The 22,043-nt window shown below is 33.6% G+C and overlaps 3 protein-coding genes and 1 long non-coding RNA gene across 10 annotated transcripts in view; 1 reads left to right on the forward strand and 3 right to left on the reverse strand.

Moving 5' to 3' along the window:
• LOC117328358 (centrosomal protein of 97 kDa-like) overlaps positions 1–4,838 on the reverse strand; it is a 41,348-nt gene extending 36,510 nt beyond the window's left edge. Inside the window, exon 1 of the mRNA XM_033885884.1 lies at positions 4,820–4,838. Within this exon, the coding sequence (XP_033741775.1) occupies positions 4,820–4,832 (13 nt within the window). The 5' untranslated portion in view covers positions 4,833–4,838. The remainder of the gene's footprint in view (positions 1–4,819) is intronic.
• A 1,737-nt stretch (positions 4,839–6,575) lies between these two features.
• On the reverse strand, positions 6,576–7,109 carry LOC117328554. The gene is made up of 2 exons (XR_004532978.1): positions 7,058–7,109; positions 6,576–6,711 (listed from the first exon to the last, which is right to left on the reverse strand). It is a non-coding gene; the product is annotated as an uncharacterized LOC117328554 (long non-coding RNA).
• A 2,337-nt stretch (positions 7,110–9,446) lies between these two features.
• On the forward strand, positions 9,447–14,908 carry LOC117327496 (60S ribosomal protein L24-like). Its single transcript, XM_033884511.1, has 5 exons — positions 9,447–9,514; positions 9,651–9,726; positions 11,232–11,479; positions 14,047–14,098; positions 14,778–14,908. The coding sequence occupies exons 1-5, from the start codon at positions 9,510–9,512 to the stop codon at positions 14,859–14,861; spliced, it is 465 nt and encodes a 154-aa protein (XP_033740402.1). The 5' UTR covers positions 9,447–9,509; the 3' UTR covers positions 14,862–14,908.
• A 1,900-nt stretch (positions 14,909–16,808) lies between these two features.
• LOC117327497 (trichohyalin-like) overlaps positions 16,809–22,043 on the reverse strand; it is a 33,748-nt gene continuing 28,513 nt past the window's right edge. For all 7 annotated transcript variants that reach the window (XM_033884514.1, XM_033884518.1, XM_033884515.1 and 4 more), the window contains one exon: positions 16,809–21,830. In XM_033884514.1, the coding sequence (XP_033740405.1) occupies positions 20,706–21,830 (1,125 nt within the window). In that variant the 3' untranslated portion in view covers positions 16,809–20,705. The remainder of the gene's footprint in view (positions 21,831–22,043) is intronic.

A 22,043-nucleotide genomic window follows, 5' to 3' on the forward strand; every position in this document is an offset into this window, starting at 1 on the left:
CCTCCCCCGTATACCATATATACCTATATGCCTACCATCATAGAAGAAATTGCAGAATGGGATAAAAATTATCTGTATTCATACATTAACGTCCCAAAAAAATGAATGTAGTCTAGTTCTGATATGACCATCAACAGAACAAATCCTAGATGTCAATCAAATTATACCATTTTAAACACTTTTATAGTCGTTTCTTTTAATTGTAAATTCTGAAGCAATATTTAAAAATGATTATAATTTTGTAACAGATCAGAAATCTTCAAGACATTTTATTATTCAGTATACGTACAAGATTAGTAAAACAGGTTTTAATTTGATTTTCAACTTTATTATATTAAAGTGACAACAGGATTATTGATAAAACTATATATATCCTTAAAGATTTCAATAATTAATAAATGAACAATATCACTGGTAAATTGAAATAAAAATGCATTAAAACAATATTTAAAAATAAAGCTAGATGCCTTCAAATATATCTACAACATTTTCCCCTATTTTGGTTAATGTTCTTGCCAATATTTCCTTTCTGTTCATGATCAATCAATAATTGATCATCGATCGTTGAAGAAATGGCAACAATCGATCATGACATAGATAGTGATTCCCAACACTATTGTAAGAAACATGTACTTACATTTTTTCTGTCTCATTATTCCAATATTTTGTATCTCCGGTGAGAAGTAGTTTGATCTCCACACAAGTGTAGAGTATTATGTCATCATGTCCAATCCCTTCACTAAACCATTTCTGTTATCACTCAATCAGTATACAGTATGCTGTCATTGATACTTTACAATTTTTTCATTCCAACAAATCTTTCCGATCATAAAATCACAAATATGCACTTATCCAGTAACTGCAATTTTCAAAATCTGTTGGTTTTATTTTTACAATTTTGACAGCTATTGTTTAAAGATATATTGGAAAATCTAGAGTAGAGCTATACTTTTAACAAATTATGTCATGATCAATTCTATTTGATAAGAATCAACACTGATCCGTTCCACAAATAAATGACAGCACCATTACAATAGCCAATATACAGTTATCCGATCTAAACTTCGCGACCAAATGTCTAAAACCACATCAATATTAAATTTGATACGATCAAACAAAATGGTTACTGATCCTGCCTCTGTAATATCCGATATTTGTCCTTCACAATCAAACTTGTTCATGTGCTGATTGACACCACAGTCAGTCGCTTCCTTTCCCAATCAGCAGAACAATTATCCAGACAGTACCTCCAACACTACCCTGCCACCAGTACATGGATCGACAGTAAATCTATACCCAAGAGTACTTTAAATGGTCTTGTGTACACACAAAGGTACATATCCCAAATGTCAACCCTTTTGTGGCATTGAATTGACCTAAAGAAGGAAAAATGTTAAGTCTACTGTGGTATTCCAGGGGTCATAGGTAGTAACATGCTGCATCCTGAGTAAAATCACAGTTTTTGGACAGAATAATATATACTCTTACACAATGTACCAGTAACTTGGAGAATGTTTTGAAAATCTCAACACACAGATACTAACATATTTCACTACGAAATATTTGTATGTGTTGGCATTTTTTATGGACTGGTCAAACGTACGTGACTAAGAATAATTCAGGTTGGTCTAGTATCTACATACCTGTCTACGTGTAATTAGGCTACCTGTATAGGCTATTTCAGGTGAAACACAATCTACCTAAACTTTGATCAATATTGTTTATTACACATTTGTATGAGGGCACAATTAACCTGCCAGCCTTGAGAACAATATACATTTCCTGCTAAAAGCCAGCAGAAAACAAGCTTGGCCATATGCCAACCTAGCGGTTTATATATATAAATACATCCTTTTTTGTCCTGTGATACAATACATACATGCTACATTTTATAAGCTTTGCTTCTAGCTCATTCAGATGAAAACTATTTTCAACAGTATTCATCCATCAGGGGCTTTTTTTCTGCAGGATTTGAGGCAGGATAGGAAATCCTTCTCAATGCCAAAGCCTTTAAATTTTTCATAATCTGAAAAATTCCCAAAGTAAAAGTAGTTTAACAATTTGTCAAAAATCTTGATGGTGTTTTCCCATAGGAACTTGTTGAAAGTCACCCCTGGGTTCAGATGGTTGTGTATTTAATTTGCTTCAGTAAAGAATATGAGCTACAGTAGATGTACACGGGATAAAATGTCCCTATTGGTTATGATTGAATGTTTTGCTACTTTGCCGAATTTCAGATTCTGTCACCCAGTTTCCCAGAGTTATTCAAAGATATGGGCCCAATACCCAAAATCAATAGTGAAAAAAACCTGGACTAGTCTATGTATATATAATATTATATAATATGATATAGACATTGTGTGAATTAGTACCAGAATATCCAGGTGACTATATTTAGCAATTTCAGAAGTCAAATACATATGTAACTATTTTTCAGAAATCTGAATGGTCAGGCCATACAGACTGTTCAAACCAAGGGTCAACTATATCATTTTGGAAGTCAGAAAAATATACTCTCAAGGGTCTAATGGTCGTAATGGATGTATTTATATTAAGTATCACAACTTGGCTGAAAGATTTGGGTATTTTTTCTTACTGATTGCTTTACTAATACTACACTGCATGAACCAGTAAAATTCAGGCTAACCACATAAAAAGTTAAAGGAACGTAAGTAATTAATGTGTTTTTTGTTTGCACTTTTCAATGAAGTTTTATCATTGTTGTCTATGACAACTGACTTTACCAGTGTTTGGACTAAAATTGTTCTCCTTCTAAAATTGGTTATGTGGGAAATGTAGGTCATAGCGACAGACATTGTACCTTTATCCCATCAATGGTGTAATGTACCCAAGGGGGAATTCACATGTAATCTACAACAATGTAACTATAAAGCTAGATTTGACAACTATTGTGAAGGGGGACATAAAATTTATCCAGTAGATAATTGACAGAACTTTCCTAAGGTGACTGAAAGCACTTATATATATATATATATATATATATATAAATATGTGTTACACTTGCTCATATATAAAAAAAATTTTTACCTTGCATTTACCATTTTTGAAACATTTTGTTACAATTTCTTTTTATCTAGATGAAAGCCTCGTCTGGATTATTTTAAAGGCAGTCAAGTGTATTTTGATTTTACCATTTTGGATCTACCTTAACAGCACAATTTCCATTACCATGTATATTTATAGCCTGAGTACCTGGTCCCAACTAGTCAGTGAAGACTAACATGCATTAGCCCCTTTTAAACTTTATCCCATTAGCCTCAAGAGAAGCTGTATACATGTACAGTGAACTCTTCAGAAACATGACATCGAATGTGGATCATACATATATAAACACATTGTATTTAATTGTCAGATTTGTAGGTAGTTGTGGATCGTACTTTCTACTGAATTCCATTTTAAAAATTAATGTGAATGCTATACAAATCTAAGGATGAGATTCATTATGAAATATTATTATAATCAACCTAGCATATGTGGATCAAAGGTTATTTAGTTTCTGAAATATGTGTACGCATATACATGTATATATATATAAAATAAATATTGCACTTATTTTCATTTTAGTCAGTTTATATTTACATTATAACATTAATTTGTTTCTTTTGTGATATAAATATAAAAAAAAAACTATTCTTAAACATTTGATATCTTCTATTATAATGTCATTTATCCTTGGTGCGGACATAAACAAGAACCAAACAGCTGCACAAAATTAGTGGGTAACGAACAGCTGCCATTTACTTCATGACATGTGAACATCATAACATGTACAATTTGTCTACAATTTTATGCATTTACATGTAACCATCAAACCTACGAATTGATTATTTGTATATTGTATTTGTTAAATGGAGATAAGTTACATAATATTTTTGATTGTTTTTCAAACTGTAAAAGAAATAATAAGTAACAAATGAAATTAAATAGAAGTAGCAATTTAACTCAAACCTTACAGAAAGTTACAGTGCCAATTGTAATATCCATGATACTTGTGCATTATGAAAATGATATTTTCAGAAATTTTAAAAAGCATTTGGAACCACGAAAAAAAGGAAAATGTCCAATTTTTTAAACAGTTAAAATGTAACCTTTGACTTTTTGCATTGATAATTGTTAAGCAAATAATTTATATACATGTATGGCAAATAATTTATTTTGAACTGTTTAAAATATTTCATACAAAAATGCCCCCTTAGCTCCTTCTGGTGGATTCACAACTAACAGACCAGCTAATACACAATAACTTAAATATCTGGGTGTGGTCTCATAATTGGTAGAACTTGACTTTGCTCGTATTTACAATTAATTGTTCTTTAAAACTGTTAGTTAAATAGTCTAAAAAACATATACATTGATCACACTGGCTGTAGACCTAACAGTCGGCATCAACTGATGTGCGATATTTCAGATTTATTTTTCTATTCTGACGTTTACCAAAAATGGACAATTTTAACATACTGTCAACTTTAATTCAAATTTCTGTTAAGGTAATATTGTAGTTTTTAATGTCAATTTGAACTGTGCATTCTCTTTCAAAATGTGCGATTGCCAATTCGTTTTGTAGTCAATATTGCAATAGGTGTGATGCTACATCTTCCAAATCCAGAATCTGCGTCGGCCATCAGTTTACATTAGCAACATCACATTGCATGACCAATGGATAGCATATCAGGAAAATTTAAATCTGTAGCGGTTGCACATGAGTTAATCTGCAAATATTTCTTGCGCATTCTAACAAGACAGAATAATTACCAGTTGTTAAACAATTACTAATTAAGCTTTACTGTTCTAAACTTACCCGAGTCAGTCATGTTTGATTCCCGCTTCCTATTGAAGTTTTGTAACGAGTTTTATGATTGGTCACTCTTCGAAGAATGCTAAGGCTCGCAGCAAATGGTTTACCAAATTTACAAAATATATCAAACGAAATACAAGACGTTTATGTATTCTGTTTTCGCAACACTGATGATAACTTTGTTAGTAATTCTTCGTAATTTCCTTCTTCCATATTTACGTTTAAGTGTATTTTTTTTTTATCAAATTATGGAACGATTTGATTGCCACCAGAGTGCAACGACAGATCGAGGTCCAATCCGATGAGGAAAAGGAAAATATTATACTGTCCAAATTTTCATATTTAAAGTACTTAACGATTTAAATTGATTTCGTCTTTAGTAAACGCCTTTAACTGCCACTTTTCTCTCTCCGCAATTCTATACTCTGTCTTCTTTAGCCTGGTTTTCTATGGTCATATATATAGGTAGGACCTATTTAACGATTATCAATTAATCATTGCACGGATTAGTCCGCTATCATCAAAGACAAGTTGTATACTGTAGCAGGTACCTCTCTGGCTATCATGCTGCTTATATTGCAAGTTGTGTATGTTTGATTAAGTATTACAAACAATGCAATGCTGTGTTTGAAATTAGATTTTTAATGTACCACAATAAAATATCATTGAATCGAATTTTATTATTTTATTTTTAATCACTGAATCGACTGTTTTATATCGCTTTTGATACGACGTAATTAAGCTTTCGAGATGTATATGGAAACTGCTAGATCTAGTCAGAGACATATATATACTCTGATCTAGTGTATAATAGAGACATATATATACTCTGATCTAGTGTATAATATTCGATTCATATTGAGTTTGTTTCTCAATACTAAAAATTCACCATCGGTAGCTCCCTGAGTGTTGATATGGTCTCTCGTTTAGAGGGCCTGAAGCAGTTATGGATGAAATTTCCTTTGGTGATTTTTCCAGAATTTATTCAGAAACCTATAACAGACAGTTATATTATTATATGATATAGGTGTGGTCTACACTTGAATGATGATGATGGAGCCGCGACATTCAGGAGTTCCATGGTTGGATGACACGGTAACAGCATCTGAGAAATCTGTTGGCGAAAGGACGCGAAGAGGATTATATATACAGTGATTTTAAAATATAAATTTAAAAAACACCCTTGATAGGAATTCTCTCCAAACAATATATTTTGCTTTTATTAGACCTATTTTGGAATACTCTGATATTGTCTGGGATAATTTACCAAACTACTTGTGTCAAAATTTAGAAAACATTCAAATAGAAGCAGCAAGAATAGTTACAGGTGCTACAAAGTTGTCTAGTGTAAATCTATTGTATAAAGATGTGGGCTGGGAAAAATTATCCGAGTTAAAAGACGGGAAAATCACAAAATTGTACAGTTTCATAAAATGTATCACAAGAAAACTCCATTTATCTATCAGATCTTATTCCAGGTAAAGTTATTTGAACATTGGAAATAGAAATCTTCAAATCTTACATACAAGATTAAGGCTCAAATGCAGTAATCTTAAACAACATTTATACATAAGTTATCCAATGACGCCTCGGTTTTTCTTTGATCTTTGTTGGCGATATATTGCATACTATGTGATATTTCAAATATCACATATGTGATATCTGAAATATCACATGGCATTTCTGATTGGTCCATGCCTCAGTCCTGAGGCGGGGCCAATTTCAAATGTGGGCGTGACAAATGAACAAAGACAGGAAATACATTTTAAACAAAATTTAATGAAATACGAGTGCCGTTTAGAAATGTTCTTTGTTGTCTTCTTTATTCACTTTGTATGAACGTACAGCCGTGCTGCGATGTTCCGTCCTGTCCATATTGAGTTGTTCATCAAAACCTGACGAAACAGAATATAAAACCCTGTTCAGTATATTTTAACAGATCAGTAAAAAAAAAAACGCATTCATGATTACATATAAAATTTCAGTCATTTAAAAAAAAATGGTTATACAGATTACGCCAAATGTAATCATACATTTTCGTTGCACACAAATCTTATCATAAACAAAATAGTGATGAAAATGATAACAGGACGCGAGGCTAAAAATACCGATTAACCGATTCATCGATGTATTTAAATAATTTCACAGATTTTGAAAGGATTTTGTGACATTGTGAACGTCGAAATTTACGAAAAATACTTCATTTCACAGTTTGTTCAAACGATATGATTTTAGACTTACCTGCTTGGTAAAGGGAAGTAGCGCAAGTCCTCTTTCCGGAGCGGTTACCGTTCCCTCGAATCCTGCAGTCTTTCACATGTTTTTCACATTACCATTCAGTTTATTTACACCAATTGGTTGAGTTAATTCCTTGGTATCAAATATTCCAATGTCAGTAGCTGCCGTGTCACTATCTTCCAGTTCATACTCATACTTGTCTACGGCCTGTGATAATATTATATCGTCGAGGTCAGTGAACACATCGACATCAGTGATCAGTACCTGATCCGTCATGGTTGACAGTCTCACTAGAAATGAATGGGCTACTGTGACAGAAAACGAAACGTGTCAGAAATTGGCGGGAAACATATCACAGTGACAGGTTCTGATCAATTTTATAGCTCCACCCCTAGGCACGTGGGTGACAAAACCTCGGCTGTCATTGGATAAAACAGATACAAAATGGGTACTCGTGACGTATCGCATATATCACACTCGTGCTACGCACTCGTGTGATATATCCGATACAACACTCGTACCCATTATGTATCTATTACAAATTTAGAGGAAAGTCCATTATGTTCTTGTGGGTTAGTAGAAAGTACTTACCATTTTTACTATCGTGTGACAAGTACAACATTATCAGACAAAATACCTTATTTCAGTTAGATATAATATTAACTGAAAAAAAACCTTTGCTATGGGGAAATGATACTTATTCTTGACAGTACAAAATTATATTAAGCTAAGTAAACGTTTTAGCTGATATTTTTGAACCCATTATGTCATCTATCGAATGTATAATGACATACATTTATGCGTAGCTCTATAAAGTAATTTTATTTACAGGTGTCACTGTTGTTTATTTCTACTATTAATTCTAGTCACCACATGTATATATGTCTATTGATTTTAATTGTAACCAATAAATATCATTATTTCATTTCATATTGATGTAAGGTGTTCCAGTTCGAAGATTTATATTTGCCTTTGTATGTAAATGGCAAAGGAATTAATATAAGCTTTAAGCTTGTTTTTCCATCCCATAAAAAAAATATTTGTATATGTATTGATTATTTTGATTAATGAATAAAATATTGTTTAAACTAATATACCATATACAGGTGCATGTGGATAAGCTGACTTACCAAGTGCTTGTATGCACAAATTCATACCATTGGCATTTTGATACAGAAACTTATTTAAATTGTGGCATTATCCAAAAGGTAGTCATGATCTCAAAATCAAAGTAGGACTGTCTATAAAAAAAATCATCATCATCATCATCATCATCATCATCATCATCATCACCACCATCATCATCATCATCACCATCGTCATCATCATCATCATCATCATCATCATCACCATCATCATCATCATCATCATCATCATCATCATCATCACCATCATCATCATCATCGTCGTCGTCGTCGTCGTCGTCGTCGTCGTCGTCGTCGTACTTGTACATCACTTGTCATCATTTCATAACTTGAAATAATTTAAAAGCGAAAATCAAATCATCACGTAGGGTCGTTGACGATATCAGAGACTTTGACTTCTTTCCTTTTACCAGACATATATATGTCTCTGCTTTTACCGTTTTTTATTCCCAGGATATTTTTCCTTTCTTTCTTTTTTTAATCTCTTTTTCTTTCTTTTTTCCCCCCGCAAGACTGACCTATTTAGCTATCTATTATAGGTCTCTGGGCTCACAAAAAATATCCATTGTTTCCCATTTCCACCAATAAGATAAGGTACTTTCCCTACACCGATGGTAGATCCACTAGGCCAGTCAATCAACGCACACTGATCATGACTAGACTTAGCAAAGACAGATCAGTCCGACGTGCTCTAGATATTTTGTCGTCGGTTCTGGCAGTTTTGTACCTGGTATTACAGTATATGACCTTTAAAATGTATACATGTGTCGATCTGTTCTAGAATTAAAAAAAAAAAAAGTCCTGGACTTCTCCTCTTACTTTCTCATACGTATTCTAATAAGTTATTATCTTATTCATATGAACATCGCTAGTCTCGTTCTATTCAAATTATATTAAGATAAGTTTTAAGGATACGTTAAGTTAAATATAACTCTGTTTAGTGTTTAAAATAAGCGCTATTGAAAAGAATCAAAGATGTCGTTTTAAATCCGTCCGAAAGTCCTTTTTTGTAGTAGCAACGGCACATCCCGTTTTATTATAACCACACTCGTTTACACTGTGTTAAAGGAACAGGGAAGTTAAAATGATGGTGTGCTACCTAAGTTGCGTTCCATATGTTTTATAGAAATGTTCCAATAATAATTTTCATTACATAAAATAGATATATCAATATAATGCATCTAAATGTTAAGGTCGTCTTAATTGACATTAGTAGTTGACAAACGGCACTAAAATTGTTTTATTTATTTATTCCGAACAGGATATTCACTGCGTGACTATTGTTGATCTTTCTCTTTCCGGTCGCCACCATGAAGTAATGACAATATTTGTAACCCTGTATCAAAATCGGTCTATTATCGCGACATCTTTAATCGTAGATCGAAAGTCAGATACTTTTATTAATAAATAATATTTACTTTAGTTTAACATGTTGTTATTTTGCATTTCAGGGTCGAACTCTGTGCGTTCAGCGGCTACAAAATCTACCCTGGCCATGGGAAAAGAATGGTCAAAATTGACGGGAGGGTAAGCATTTTAAACTCCCCGTCGAATACATTTATAAAGGTTAAATTAATCCTATTGACCAGTCATATACTATTGTTTACCGGGGAAGTTTATAGATGTTCAATTTCATCTGATGTCGTCCAATACCTAATGGCTAGACTTAAATATTGGTTCCACTGCGTGTATACGTTTACAATTTCAGTGGGAAATTCGATCGTGGTCGGTTTTCTCATCGTGATAAGCAAGGACTTTTTTAATGGGTCATGCCAATTAGACTTGGCCATATTGAATGGTTGTGTAGTAACTGGTGAAATCTTAGGAAAACAACATTACTGATTTGGGCATCCAGTAGACCCTTGAGAGTCCATAAAGGACTCTTCGGATTGAAGGACTAGTATTATGTCTAACACGACTTGATTTGACTCCTCAGATTTCTGAGAAATTGTTATTTGACTTCTGAAATTCAAGGGTCAACTATATGCTCTGCAAGTAGAATGTAATCTACATTCATTCCACTTTAACTTTTCATAATTACTTCTAACGTCTACTATAGCTACTAATTATTCACCTTATATAGACTCTATGCCTTTCCAAAGTCACTAAAATTTTCTCCGGGTACTCCGGCTTTCCTCCACCTCCAAAACCTGGCACGTCCTTAAATGACCTGGTTGTTACTCTGTCGTTTAACAAAAACAAACAAAATGTGTTGCTTCAGCCTACAATTTAGTTCAAGCAACGAGTTTGCCAATTGAAATTTCCAATTCACATGTTCTATGACTGGCTACAAGTCAAATAGATCAATCTATCAGGTTGGGGAAAACCACCAACTTGTGTATAATATGCAAACTTGCCTACAAAGCTATCATGCATATGTACATGCCAGTTGAGGTATAGCTTTGTTACTAACAAATTGTGTTAAGAGCCAAAATCATTTTAATCTTGGAATTAAAAAAAAAAATTCGCCAAAGTCACATTTTAATCACGAAAAATACATATAGGTACCTTTGTGAGTTAATTAGACTTTAAATGAAATGCTATAAAATATCCTGTTTAACCCTTTCAACCCCAAGAAACTTCAGTGGACTCTGCCATTCTTTCATAATTTGAAGTCCAATATGGTCAGAAGGGGTGAAAGGGTTAAGCATTTTTGGCTATTTTTCGTAACAAGTCCATACTCCAATTAACCTATTATAGGCGAGTTTTCCCCAACCTCTCTATTACAGAAAAATGTACTTGTGATCTACCACTGCCTGGGATCTGTAAGATTGGAAAGGGATTAACTTCCCTACTGCATACTGAAAGAAAGTATGAGGCCAGAAAGAGGGGTAGTATGAGAGTTTTCCCTGATCATGCAAATCCAACAGTTTTCAGATAGGTAATTAGTGGTATTTTGTTTCCAACATGTCGGCCAATCTGGTTGAATGGCAAGAGTGATTCAAGCTGAGGGAGGGGAGGAAGCAGTTCATATTTCTTACAGGTTTGATAAGCCTCAATATAGACCTTTAAAAGATGTTAAATTGTTTCAGGTCTTCAATTTTGTTAATGCAAAATGTGAGCGTTCCCATTTGATGAAGAGAAACCCTCGTAAGATCAATTGGACAGTGCTATACAGGAGGAAACACAAGAAGGGCCAAACTGAGGAAGTTACCAAGAAGAGGACGCGTCGTACCACCAAATTTCAGCGTGCTATCACTGGTGCAACTCTCACAGACATCATGGCAAAGAGGAACCAGAAGCCCGAAGTCAGAAAGGCACAGAGGGAACAGGCTATCAGGTATGCATAACAAAAATTATTTGGTCAAATCTTTAAAGTGATATTCCAGACAAGTAACAGAATTTCTGGCTGTTCTGTACTTTTCAAGAACCATTCCTTCTTTCCTGGGTTTGGTGGCATAGTAGTAACACTTGTCTTTCACCTAGCTGGCCAGGGCTCTTCTCTCGTTAAATGTGAAAAGCAATCGAGTCACCTGCCTGACAAAGTTTTTTTTTTTTTTCCAGATACTCTGTTTTTTTCCCATCTGTGAGACCGTGTTGTACACTTGCATCCAGGCCAACAAGGCTGATTTAGTTGATACAACTTGTTTTAAAGTTCATGAAATTTTTATATTTTTTTTTAAATTGATGTGAGATACATCTTTCTTGTAGTCAATTAGGACAGATACGATTGGTGGAAGTATAGCATACACACTCGCACCCAAAAACAAAATGATTAGACCATATTGTAGCGTATTTATCAGGTGACGGTTACAGAACAGTTGCTCGATATCCAATGCATCTCCAGAAACATGAAGTATACTTTTACAATGTTGGAGGTATCTGTCCAGATTTAACGGCACAAGTTTTGTAGTGTCGAGGGATCGCTGGCTAAAGGTCAGCATTGTAACGAATATTTAGCTGGAGACCTTAAGCTAGCTAATGATCCCTAATATACACCAAGTATATCAGGAAAAGGCATTGGGGTTATCAGGCAAGGGCATTTACCCTAATTGATTTATCCAGAAAACAAATACTTTATAGTATGGTATCGATCAGTAACTTTTCATGCATTATAGCGTACATACTGATACTAACTGCTATGCAGTGGCACATGTACAACCTGTTTTGACATACATGATGTGTACAACCTGTTTTGACATACATGATGTGTACAACCTGTTTTGACATACATGATGTATATCAGGGCTTTTTCTGGGGGCTTTTTGTGGCCGTTAATGGGCCCCATTCGCAATTGAAATTATTCCATATTTAAGCCAAATTCCCAAAATCTGCCCTTTACTCCTGAAAATGTTTTTCCCAATTCATCAATTTTCTTCCCAAAATGACACAAAAAGGCCCCTTTCCAAACCAGTGAGAAAAAGCCCTGTATATAGATTTCACTTTCAAAATCAATAATTGAAAACTCAAAATCGATTGAATATCCAATCGATTATACCGTATTTGACCTAATAAGGGCGCCCCTACCTTTTTTCAAGGAAATAAATCTTTGACTGAGTGTCAAAATGGTGTTCAAAAGTAATAATTCATGTGAAATATTTTGCTACTTTATGTGTTCAATTTTCTTCAGCAAATTAAGTAACTGGAACACATGTTTTCGCCACATTTTGTGTATTCCCACAGGCTACAGATGTCAGTGCAAAGAGCACCCAAAACTAAACACACATACAAATAATAACTTACCATCTTTATTTGAAGATAAAGTAAAGACTTCATTCTTGTTGATAAATAACTTTTGTTCAGAACAGAAAACTAGTAAAATACATTGTAAATCAATTATTAGGTCAAAGAAAACGATGTCTGATGTGATCTGGGAAATCACCTGTTTCTATAAATAGAACACAAAAGAGTTCCATTTGAACATAAATGGTGGAACACACGTTCTCTGGTCTAAAGATCAGCTGGCATGGTTTACAAGTTTACAGGAGTATTCAAGTCATGTTTAAGCTTAATATATGATAATGAATAGATATCTTCATCTGGAATATTTTTATGACTGAATATTTTACCGTTTCCACAACCTTGGGTATTCTGCTATAAGGTATAGTCTGTTTCATAAAACTTCAGAATAACTAATCTTAATAAGGGCGCCCCCACTGTCAATTACCCGCGCCCTTATTAGGTCAAATACGGTAATTGCTCCTCTAACTTTATAGCACAGAATTACCCTTTTGTTGAAAATTTATGTACACCTTAAGAACATTTATTGTATGTCTTTGCCTTTGTTATCAATATTTTTAATACTGAACATAAACATTAACACTTGTAGATGACCAGTATAATATCAGTAAAATATAAATCAACTAGTACTTGGTTTGGTAACATTATTGAAATACATGAAGCCAAAGATTCACAAACACTTTCAGAAGTTTTCGATTAATTTCCTTTTCAAAATCCTGATCGATGGTCAGTTTTATTATTATTATATATTTTTTTTCCGACTAATTTTCTATTTTTTTTTATCACCGGCACTATACTACATGACATAGCAGGATCACCTGTAAATCGATCGAGATATATCTATATATAGAAGATTTAGGATTATAGAGAATAACTACCAATAAAATATTGTATTTGGTTTGTATGGTAAATTGAGATGTACCATTTCCGTAAGAACATCAGCAGATACTTCTGTGCAATTTTCATCAAAAATGTTTTTGCAAAACCCTAACTTGTCTGTAATATTCCTTTAAAGTCTGTGGTGTAGTAAGAAAAATGTTTACGTGAATTGTCTGGCTTCCATGATGCACAATATTTTCAAACTATGCTATTCATCTATGTTGACCTTGAAACACTGATATCATTTCATTTGTATTCTAACAATTTCTTTATCTGCTTTTTCAACAGAGCTGCTAAAGAAAAAAATAAGGCAAAGGATGCTGTCAAGAAAGCCACCAAGGTAACCAATATAGCCAGGCATTCTCTTCCTGGTCATTTCTGTCTCTGGTAATGTCAACTTTGTCGGGCGTATCACAGCACCATACATACTTCCTTACAGTAACCTATATAATCACATTTTGGTAAGCCATTGTCCCTGGTTTGATCTCTAGTAAAGGTATTAGAAAATAACTACCCTAGCTGCATTGGGTAGTTATATAGGAACTCAGAGGTAAAATACTTAGCCTTGTCCAACAAGCATCACCCAAAACTCTGGATAACTTTGGGACAAGATATTTCTGGAGGGTGTAATCCATATGAAATATTGGTTGCTTCCTGCTAACTGGTCAATGGCTACTTTCCCTTAAACTTATTTATCAGCTTTGGTCCTTGGTAGTTGTCGCATGGTCTTGCCTCTTATTTTTCCTCACATTTTTGCCTTGGTTATTGAAACAGGTCTATTTGCCTATCAAATCTGTAATACTATCCGTTTTCCTTCAAACTTTATAACTGATGGTGTATAAAACTGCACTGGACATAGAAAACTGGTGTTATTGTAACTTGTGCGAGATGATGTGTAATGTACCAAATGTAGGTCCCTCTTACTACATTTTTCGATAAAGGACTAATTCATCAAATTGTCTTCCGTTATTTGTTGAATTACTTGCAGGCTGTTATTGTTTTCTTTTTATTCTTTACAGGCTGCAGCTCCCAAGCAATCACAGAAGGTAAAAGCCACAAGGAGCACACCAACAAGCAAGCCACGTGTTGGCGGAAAGCGATAAAATCCTCTGTATAAATTATTGTAATAAACTTGCCTTCTGGTGATCTATACAGTTGTATCTTTTGTTATTCGACACTCGCTGTCAAGAAATGTATACTTCTACCTTAATACTGTGAGAAGGCAGGTGGTGGAAATTTACATATAGGGTTGGTTGTCAGAAAGCTAAAAAGTATGATAAACTTTTCTAAGTTTGATTGAGGTGCACTGCTAAGTAGAATTATGTAAAAAAAAAAAAATTCAATGACACTGAGTTAGGAATGTGTTATATCGTATGGGAGAAATTTATTCTTTCCATGCAGATGAGGAAAATTGAACCTCTGGTTATCCTAGAACTTAATATTCAAGGTACATTTAGTTAAATTATTTCTAATCTTAACATTAAGGTACGAAATAAAAATTTAAGTAATGGAAGCTCCAATCCATTGTCCGTTTTATAGCAGTTTTTATACGCCCGTCAACGACTGGTTGTATTCTGGTATACCCTGCGCTGTCTGTCCGTCTGTTAACTTTTCTTTGTTCGCGCTCTCTCGCCTTTATTTATGAACAGATTTTGATGAAACTTGCTACAAATATTCTATAGCCCAATAGCTCAAACGAGTTCCTTTTACGAAATTCCAAGATTTTGCACAGTACAACCAGAAGCAATTATGTTTAACATATATAACGGGGTTTGGGCTCGTGTTTCAACTTTTTGCGTAACAGCAATGTATATTTTCCAGAAGAAGGCCTGTTCATTAGCATTTCTTGATGACTTTCTCTTCACTTTATTTATCATTGGATTATTATAAAACTTATTACAAATAGTATAGCCTAACAGCTTAAACAAGTTCATTTTGGAGGATTTTACAATTATTTTCACTTGAGTTATGCCCCTTTTATAGCCAAATATGGGCATTTTGTAGAATATGCAACAACTTTTCTATGTTTTCTTCAATTCCTACAAGTTTTTGTCTTGTTTCAATTTTTCTGGATTGATTTTTAAACATTATTCTCCAGACAAGAAGGAAGATCAAGTTATTTCAATGTTTACCTTCTTCCTAATTCATGCCAAAATAGCTAACCCATGCTATCTTCAAGCTGACCTTCATTTTAAAATAATTGAATAAAGATTTGAGAAGTTATACATGCCCTTTACTGTAGTGTTTCTTGGCAATTTACCAAAATAGTAAAAACATTTGATAAAAAAAAAGAAATGGAAATCATAATATTTTAATATTCCCCATTTTTTCCAATGTTCAACAATGTTTTCTTAGCTGTAGCTAGTTTCATTAAAATAAGAATAGTATATAAGTATCAGTCGGAGAGAGCATCAAATGAAAACTTAGGAGATTATACCAATGGAACATACTATGAATATTGGTACATGCAAGTACATGTCGATCAATTGTAATCCTGGAAACTTAAACATCCAACATATCTACCTCACTGCCACTACATGCTTTATTTTCCTGTGGAAACTTTTCCAGTGACGGGCGTATCATGCTGCTGCTTGCGGAGGTCTTGTTGGTTATAAACATGGCCAAATATTTAAAACAAGACATATTTTTAAAAAGATAAATGGCATAGTTTTAATGCTGGTGGTTATAATGTAAAACTGCTGGTGAAATAAATTAACAAACTAATGTGTTTCAGCACGAATAACAAAATTATATCGGTTTGAATCATTTTTGGTGATAAGACTGCAATATAATTTTATTAATGTGTCATTTGAAAAGATACACCCACGCATTCAATCTTAACTTTGTTTAGTTTTTAACTTCATATCTGCATTTTGCATTTACCACTACATTGACCAATCACACTTCATCTTGACTTGTAACGCCACCTGTCACGTCATATCCGGAGCCAAAAGAATATTGTACGGCTATGCCGAAAACTAACTGATGACCTGTCCGGCTAAAGACTAGGTTGGCAGGAGTTGGTGAAATGATGACAAACTGAACAAGACTTCTTTGTCATATTTAATAGGTTGATATGATAATTATTCAATGGTGACACAATACTTAATTAATGCTTAAACATCTTAATTAAGTTAGCCACAAAGACTGGGATAGTGTGTATATCACATTGTCAACAGTGGGACATGGCATATCCAATAAATAACCTCCAGCCCATTAGGGGGAATAATCACAGCACCTATGTAAGGGAGGCAATTCTTTAATATAACACTAGTTTCCAGCACATTGTTACTCAACTGCAAGATCAACTGACAGTTTTTCAGGCATTAATTCATAAATAATGGGGTTTTACATATGACGTTAGGTAGTTAAAAATCTATACAGTATCTTCAAAACTTGCATAATCATTTTTCTTGCAATATTGGAAACTTGTAATAAAGATTCTTGTACATTCAGGCAAAGATAAATATTCGGACATCAGGATAAGAATAGAAATGAAGAGAACTTAAATCTTAACATTTCTGGAGTATCTAGAAAAAGAAATCCAGTATTGTCTTTTAGTTAACTGATGACGATTCTACCCAAACAAAATTTAAGATGAGCAAACTTGTATTACTCAGAAAATCATATATAGACAGGAATATAAACTTGCATTAACTATGGTTACATAATTTATACACATGCTGAGAGCTCTAAATCTAAAAGGTAATTATTAATATGACTGCAGTTAAAATTCACTTGCATGGAATTTTGGTCATTATTCGAATGTATGGGTTTTGGATTATATATCTTAGCACATTATATTTACATTTTAACATCTATCTGCAACTACCAAACTATTATGACTATCTGACATTTTGATGCCTTATCAGAGCTTTTAGAGTACAGGATAGGAAGCATTTCTGTATACTATGTAATTTACATAACTTTCCAATACTGTACTATTTACAAGGCTATCACTCAAAAGAGTGCATCATAGGTGAAATGTCTGCAATATAAGAACATGTCTGTTTAGGATGGTCGAAATGCTGTTGAAAATCCATTAGTGAAAGAATTAATGATTATGTTGAATGTGTTTTCATGGCTGAACAAAGGGGTAACCTGTACCCAAGATTAGGATGCATTTTATTTAGTGTATTTATATATCCTAACAGTTATATCTACACACAACGACGGGTAATATCTAAGGGAGATAATCATGTTTATTGTTCGGTTATGGGCTGGGCCTATGGCATCGTATGTTTCACTTCACATTTAAGTACACTGGCCGCACCAACTGTTAACACAACTGTACATTTTACAAAACAAACATTATGTTAAAAAAAAACCCCAACTTCTTTATGATGAAAAATGAAATTAACAATTAAGGTTCATGATAATTGTTCTTCATAAAAAATTACAAGGACAAAACATATTAAACAAAAATTTAGCACAACATGTGGTACCACAACTGACTCCATAACAATGTGAGATTTGAACACATTTTTGCTCTTTGTTTGTTGCTAGGTAATTTTTTTTGTATTTTTTTTTTCATCCCAAGTTAATTTCTAGTTAGATATAAAAGTACATGTATATTGTACTGTATAGGTTTGATGTTAATTCTATTTTCTATATAAATATAATTTTCTTTGAAAGTAATTAAAGGAAAGTTTGTTGGTATTCATCAAATTCAAGAATGAAAAAAATAATTTTAAATTCAATACTTGTTTGACCTCATTAAAGATACATGTACATGTATCCTGACAGTAAGTCAAAACATAGAAATTAAAGCTCAATATCAGTTCAAATACTTCATTAACAGCAACAACTTCATTACAACTAAAGCAACTGCCTTGAAGATTCATAATATAAATAAAAATACATACAGTATATTCAAATACAAATGCAGAATTTATAAAATGTGAGCTTTTCAACTTAACAACTGACAAGACAAAGTGGAATTTTCAATGGGAATGGTGGGGACAAGTATTGATTAAACACATGTTCAAATAATATAAGATCAATGAGTGTCTACCTCAACACCATACAAATCTACATCACAACAGAGAAAGTGGACGGTAAACCAACTCCAGATTGTTCACATGTATATTAAAATACATGTACATTGTATATAAATGTTGAATTTAAAAAAGTGATTAAAATTTAATTACCCAATAAATTGCATTAAAAGATGAGCTGAGATTTTGATTGGACGGATATTGGTTGTAAACTGCGGCGCTAAACAGAGAACTTTGGTGATATATCGACACCTTGGAGGCTAATACTCTATAGTTTAGAGAGCTTTGTGATATTTCAACACTAGGAAGGATTTGGAGGCAGATACTCGAAAACCCTTGAGACCTTTGCGATATACATCAATACCTGAGAGGAGTTGGAGGCCAACACTCTATAAGTTTAGAGAGCTTTGTGATACATTAACATCTGAGAGGAGTTGGAGGCCAACACTCTATAAGTTTAGAGAGCTTTGTGATATTTTAACATCTGGGAAGATTTGGAGGCCAATTTACTCTATAAGTGTAGAGAACTTTGTGATATTTTAACATCTGAGAGGAGTTGGAGGCCAACACTCTATAAGTGTAGAGAACTTTGTGATATTTTAACATCTGAGAGGAGTTGGAGGCCAACACTCTATAAGTTTAGAGAGCTTTGTGATACATTAACATCTGAGAGGAGTTGGAGGCCAATATGGGTATTTATTATTTCTCTATCTCTGCAAAAAGGTCACAATGCCCGAGTTGCATAAAAATAAATGTATTGTGTCTTGGATGATGATCTAATCTACCAAGACTGAAGTTGTTCAGATTTGAACTTTTTCCAACATATTTTTTGTATAACAAAAAGAAATGATGACAGAGGGCAAGTCTATTTCACATTTCTCTTTGATTAAAGTATTCACAATTGATGGATTTTCTTAATGGGCAATACCATGAAAGATATTTTAGATAGACAATGTATATCTGAAAGAAACTAAAAACATATTTGAACTATGAAAAAATAATTTTCATTATAAATCTTTAAAAAATACATGATATTTATTAAAAAAAGATGAGAAACAAACTAAATATATTTTTTAAAGAAGTAAAATTTTACATTCACCTTAGTGAAATTAATAGGGTGACACATAGATTGAACTTTTATATCTCATGGAGTAAAAAAAAAAAAACAAAAAAAAATACAATATCAATTAATAGAAAAACAAGTACAGTGTAATCCTTACTCTCAACACTGACATAAACAACTATTCCAAATGCACACACCTTTAACTAAAACATAAGTTAATTGTAAAACTCAACAGATATAACAATTTTTCAAGATTTATGGAAGTCAACTTCCCATAGCGAAATTAGATCCATATCCTTTCACACTTGGCACACACATGCTGGTAATAATGAAATGTTTAGTCATGACTTACATTAAAGGACGGAACAGTTAACATATATACAGTGTCTGCCACACTCACTTGGGGTCAGAAGTATGGGGCCATTCTCAGTCCAATTAAATATATCATGGGATATTCTGTCAGCCATCAAACATGCAATGCTCATTTTCCAGTCATTGCAATTCAGAATCAATTTAATGCAATGATATTTCTAAAATAAATACAATTTTCAAAAATTACAGGTTTGTACAAATTTTAAGTAAGCTTGCTTTTAAACATTTTTGTCGGGAGAAGGGCATTAAAGCCTGGTTGAGCAAAAATACATCGCTGTGTTTAAATAATAGCATCAAAACTGAGTTAAATGGTCATAACAGCAACTGACCCACAAAAGTGACAACAATTTCCTGCTGGTGTGTTCAAAAGACTTTGAATATCAAACAAGATAAAACATCAATACATGCTTTCTGCAAAGTTCTGGTATACATGTATAAAATTTATAAATACACAAATAACTACGCTTACAAAACTTAACAACACAAGGTTAAAAGACTTAAATTACACTAGGCTGCTAAAGAATGACTTCCTCAATGTCATCATCAAAGTTATTTTCTGCTGCGTTGACCACTGGCCGTGACTGAAATGTGGTTGTTGTGTGCCGTTGTCGCCGTGGCAACAATTTCGAAGAGTCGTTCGTTGTAGTAGTATCATCATCAAGCAGAGCACTTCCACCTCCAAACAAAGATAATGAGTTTTCTCTTTTTGTTGTAGTTTGTTTTGGTTCGTCATCAAAAAGGGACAACTTTGCTGTGTTAGTTTTCTTTGTATCAAAATTTGAACTACTGAAAATGTCATCATCATTGAAAGTGTTATTGGTTTTCTTGGTGGGTTGATTGCCAAACAAATCGGCCATGAGGTCTTTCTTCTTGTTGTCTTTGGGCTTTGGTGGTTTCGCAAAATCATCATTGAAAACTACATCACCTGTTTTCTTGCCTTTTGTATTCTTTGAGTCTCCCCGTCGTCCGAATGATGGCTGGTAACCCCCATCATCCTCTTTCTCTTTTTTCTTTTTCTGTTTTTCTAGATAAGGTACAGACACATCCTCATGTGACCATTTGCCATGATGAAGGTTTTCAATCGGCTTTGTGAACTGGTAACTCTTTTTACTTGATGAAGTTGAAGCCACATCACTATCTGCTTTATTTGTAAGGAAGAATGGATCATGGCTTTTATCCCTTTCTGTTTTCTTGCCATCATCAATGTCGCGTAGCTTAGCCAGTAATAAATCCTTTTTACGTCTTTCCTCATCCATTTGTTTATCTTTCTGTATCCGCTCCCTCTCCTCCTCAGCTCGTCTTTCCTGTTCTTTTCTTTCTCTTTCTCGTCTTTGACGTTCTTCCTGTTCTCGTCTCAGTTCCTCAGCTTCACGTTTCATTTTCTCCCTTTCTAGTTTCATTTTCCACTCTTCAGCATCACGTCTGTCCTGTTCCTCTCTGTCGTGTTGTTCCTGTTCCTCCCGCTGTCGTCGTTTTCGATCCTGCTCCTCCCGATCACTTCGTTCTCGCTCCTCCTGATCCCGTTGCACACGTTCCATATGTTCCCAACGTTCTTTCCTTTCTGTTTCCTCCTCCTGTTCTTGTCGAAGCTGACGTTCTCTTTCACGGGCCTCTCGCTCATCATGTGCTTTCTGTTGTTGCTAAAAAAAGAATACAACATATCAATTATATGCAGAATTCAAAGTTTTAACTCAATACAAAATGTGTAATCACATGTTTCAATGAATATTCTGGTTTAACATTTGTTGTATTGTCAGTAAAGTTCTTCATGGTTTGCAAGCACAAGAACTGCACAATAAGGGTATTGCAAATACTGATAAAAAAGATATTAAAATATCTTCCTGAAGTTTTCA

Source organism: Pecten maximus, chromosome 5, assembly GCF_902652985.1.
Source record: "Pecten maximus chromosome 5, xPecMax1.1, whole genome shotgun sequence".
NCBI classification, from domain to species: Eukaryota; Metazoa; Mollusca; class Bivalvia; order Pectinida; family Pectinidae; genus Pecten; species Pecten maximus.

Coding starts and splice junctions, on each gene's coding strand:
- LOC117327496 (XM_033884511.1), top strand. Junction 9,727..11,231: donor TGGTCAAAATTGACGGGAGG/GTAAGCATTTTA, acceptor AAATTGTTTCAG/GTCTTCAATTTTGTTAATGC. Junction 11,480..14,046: donor CAGAGGGAACAGGCTATCAG/GTATGCATAACA, acceptor CTTTTTCAACAG/AGCTGCTAAAGAAAAAAATA.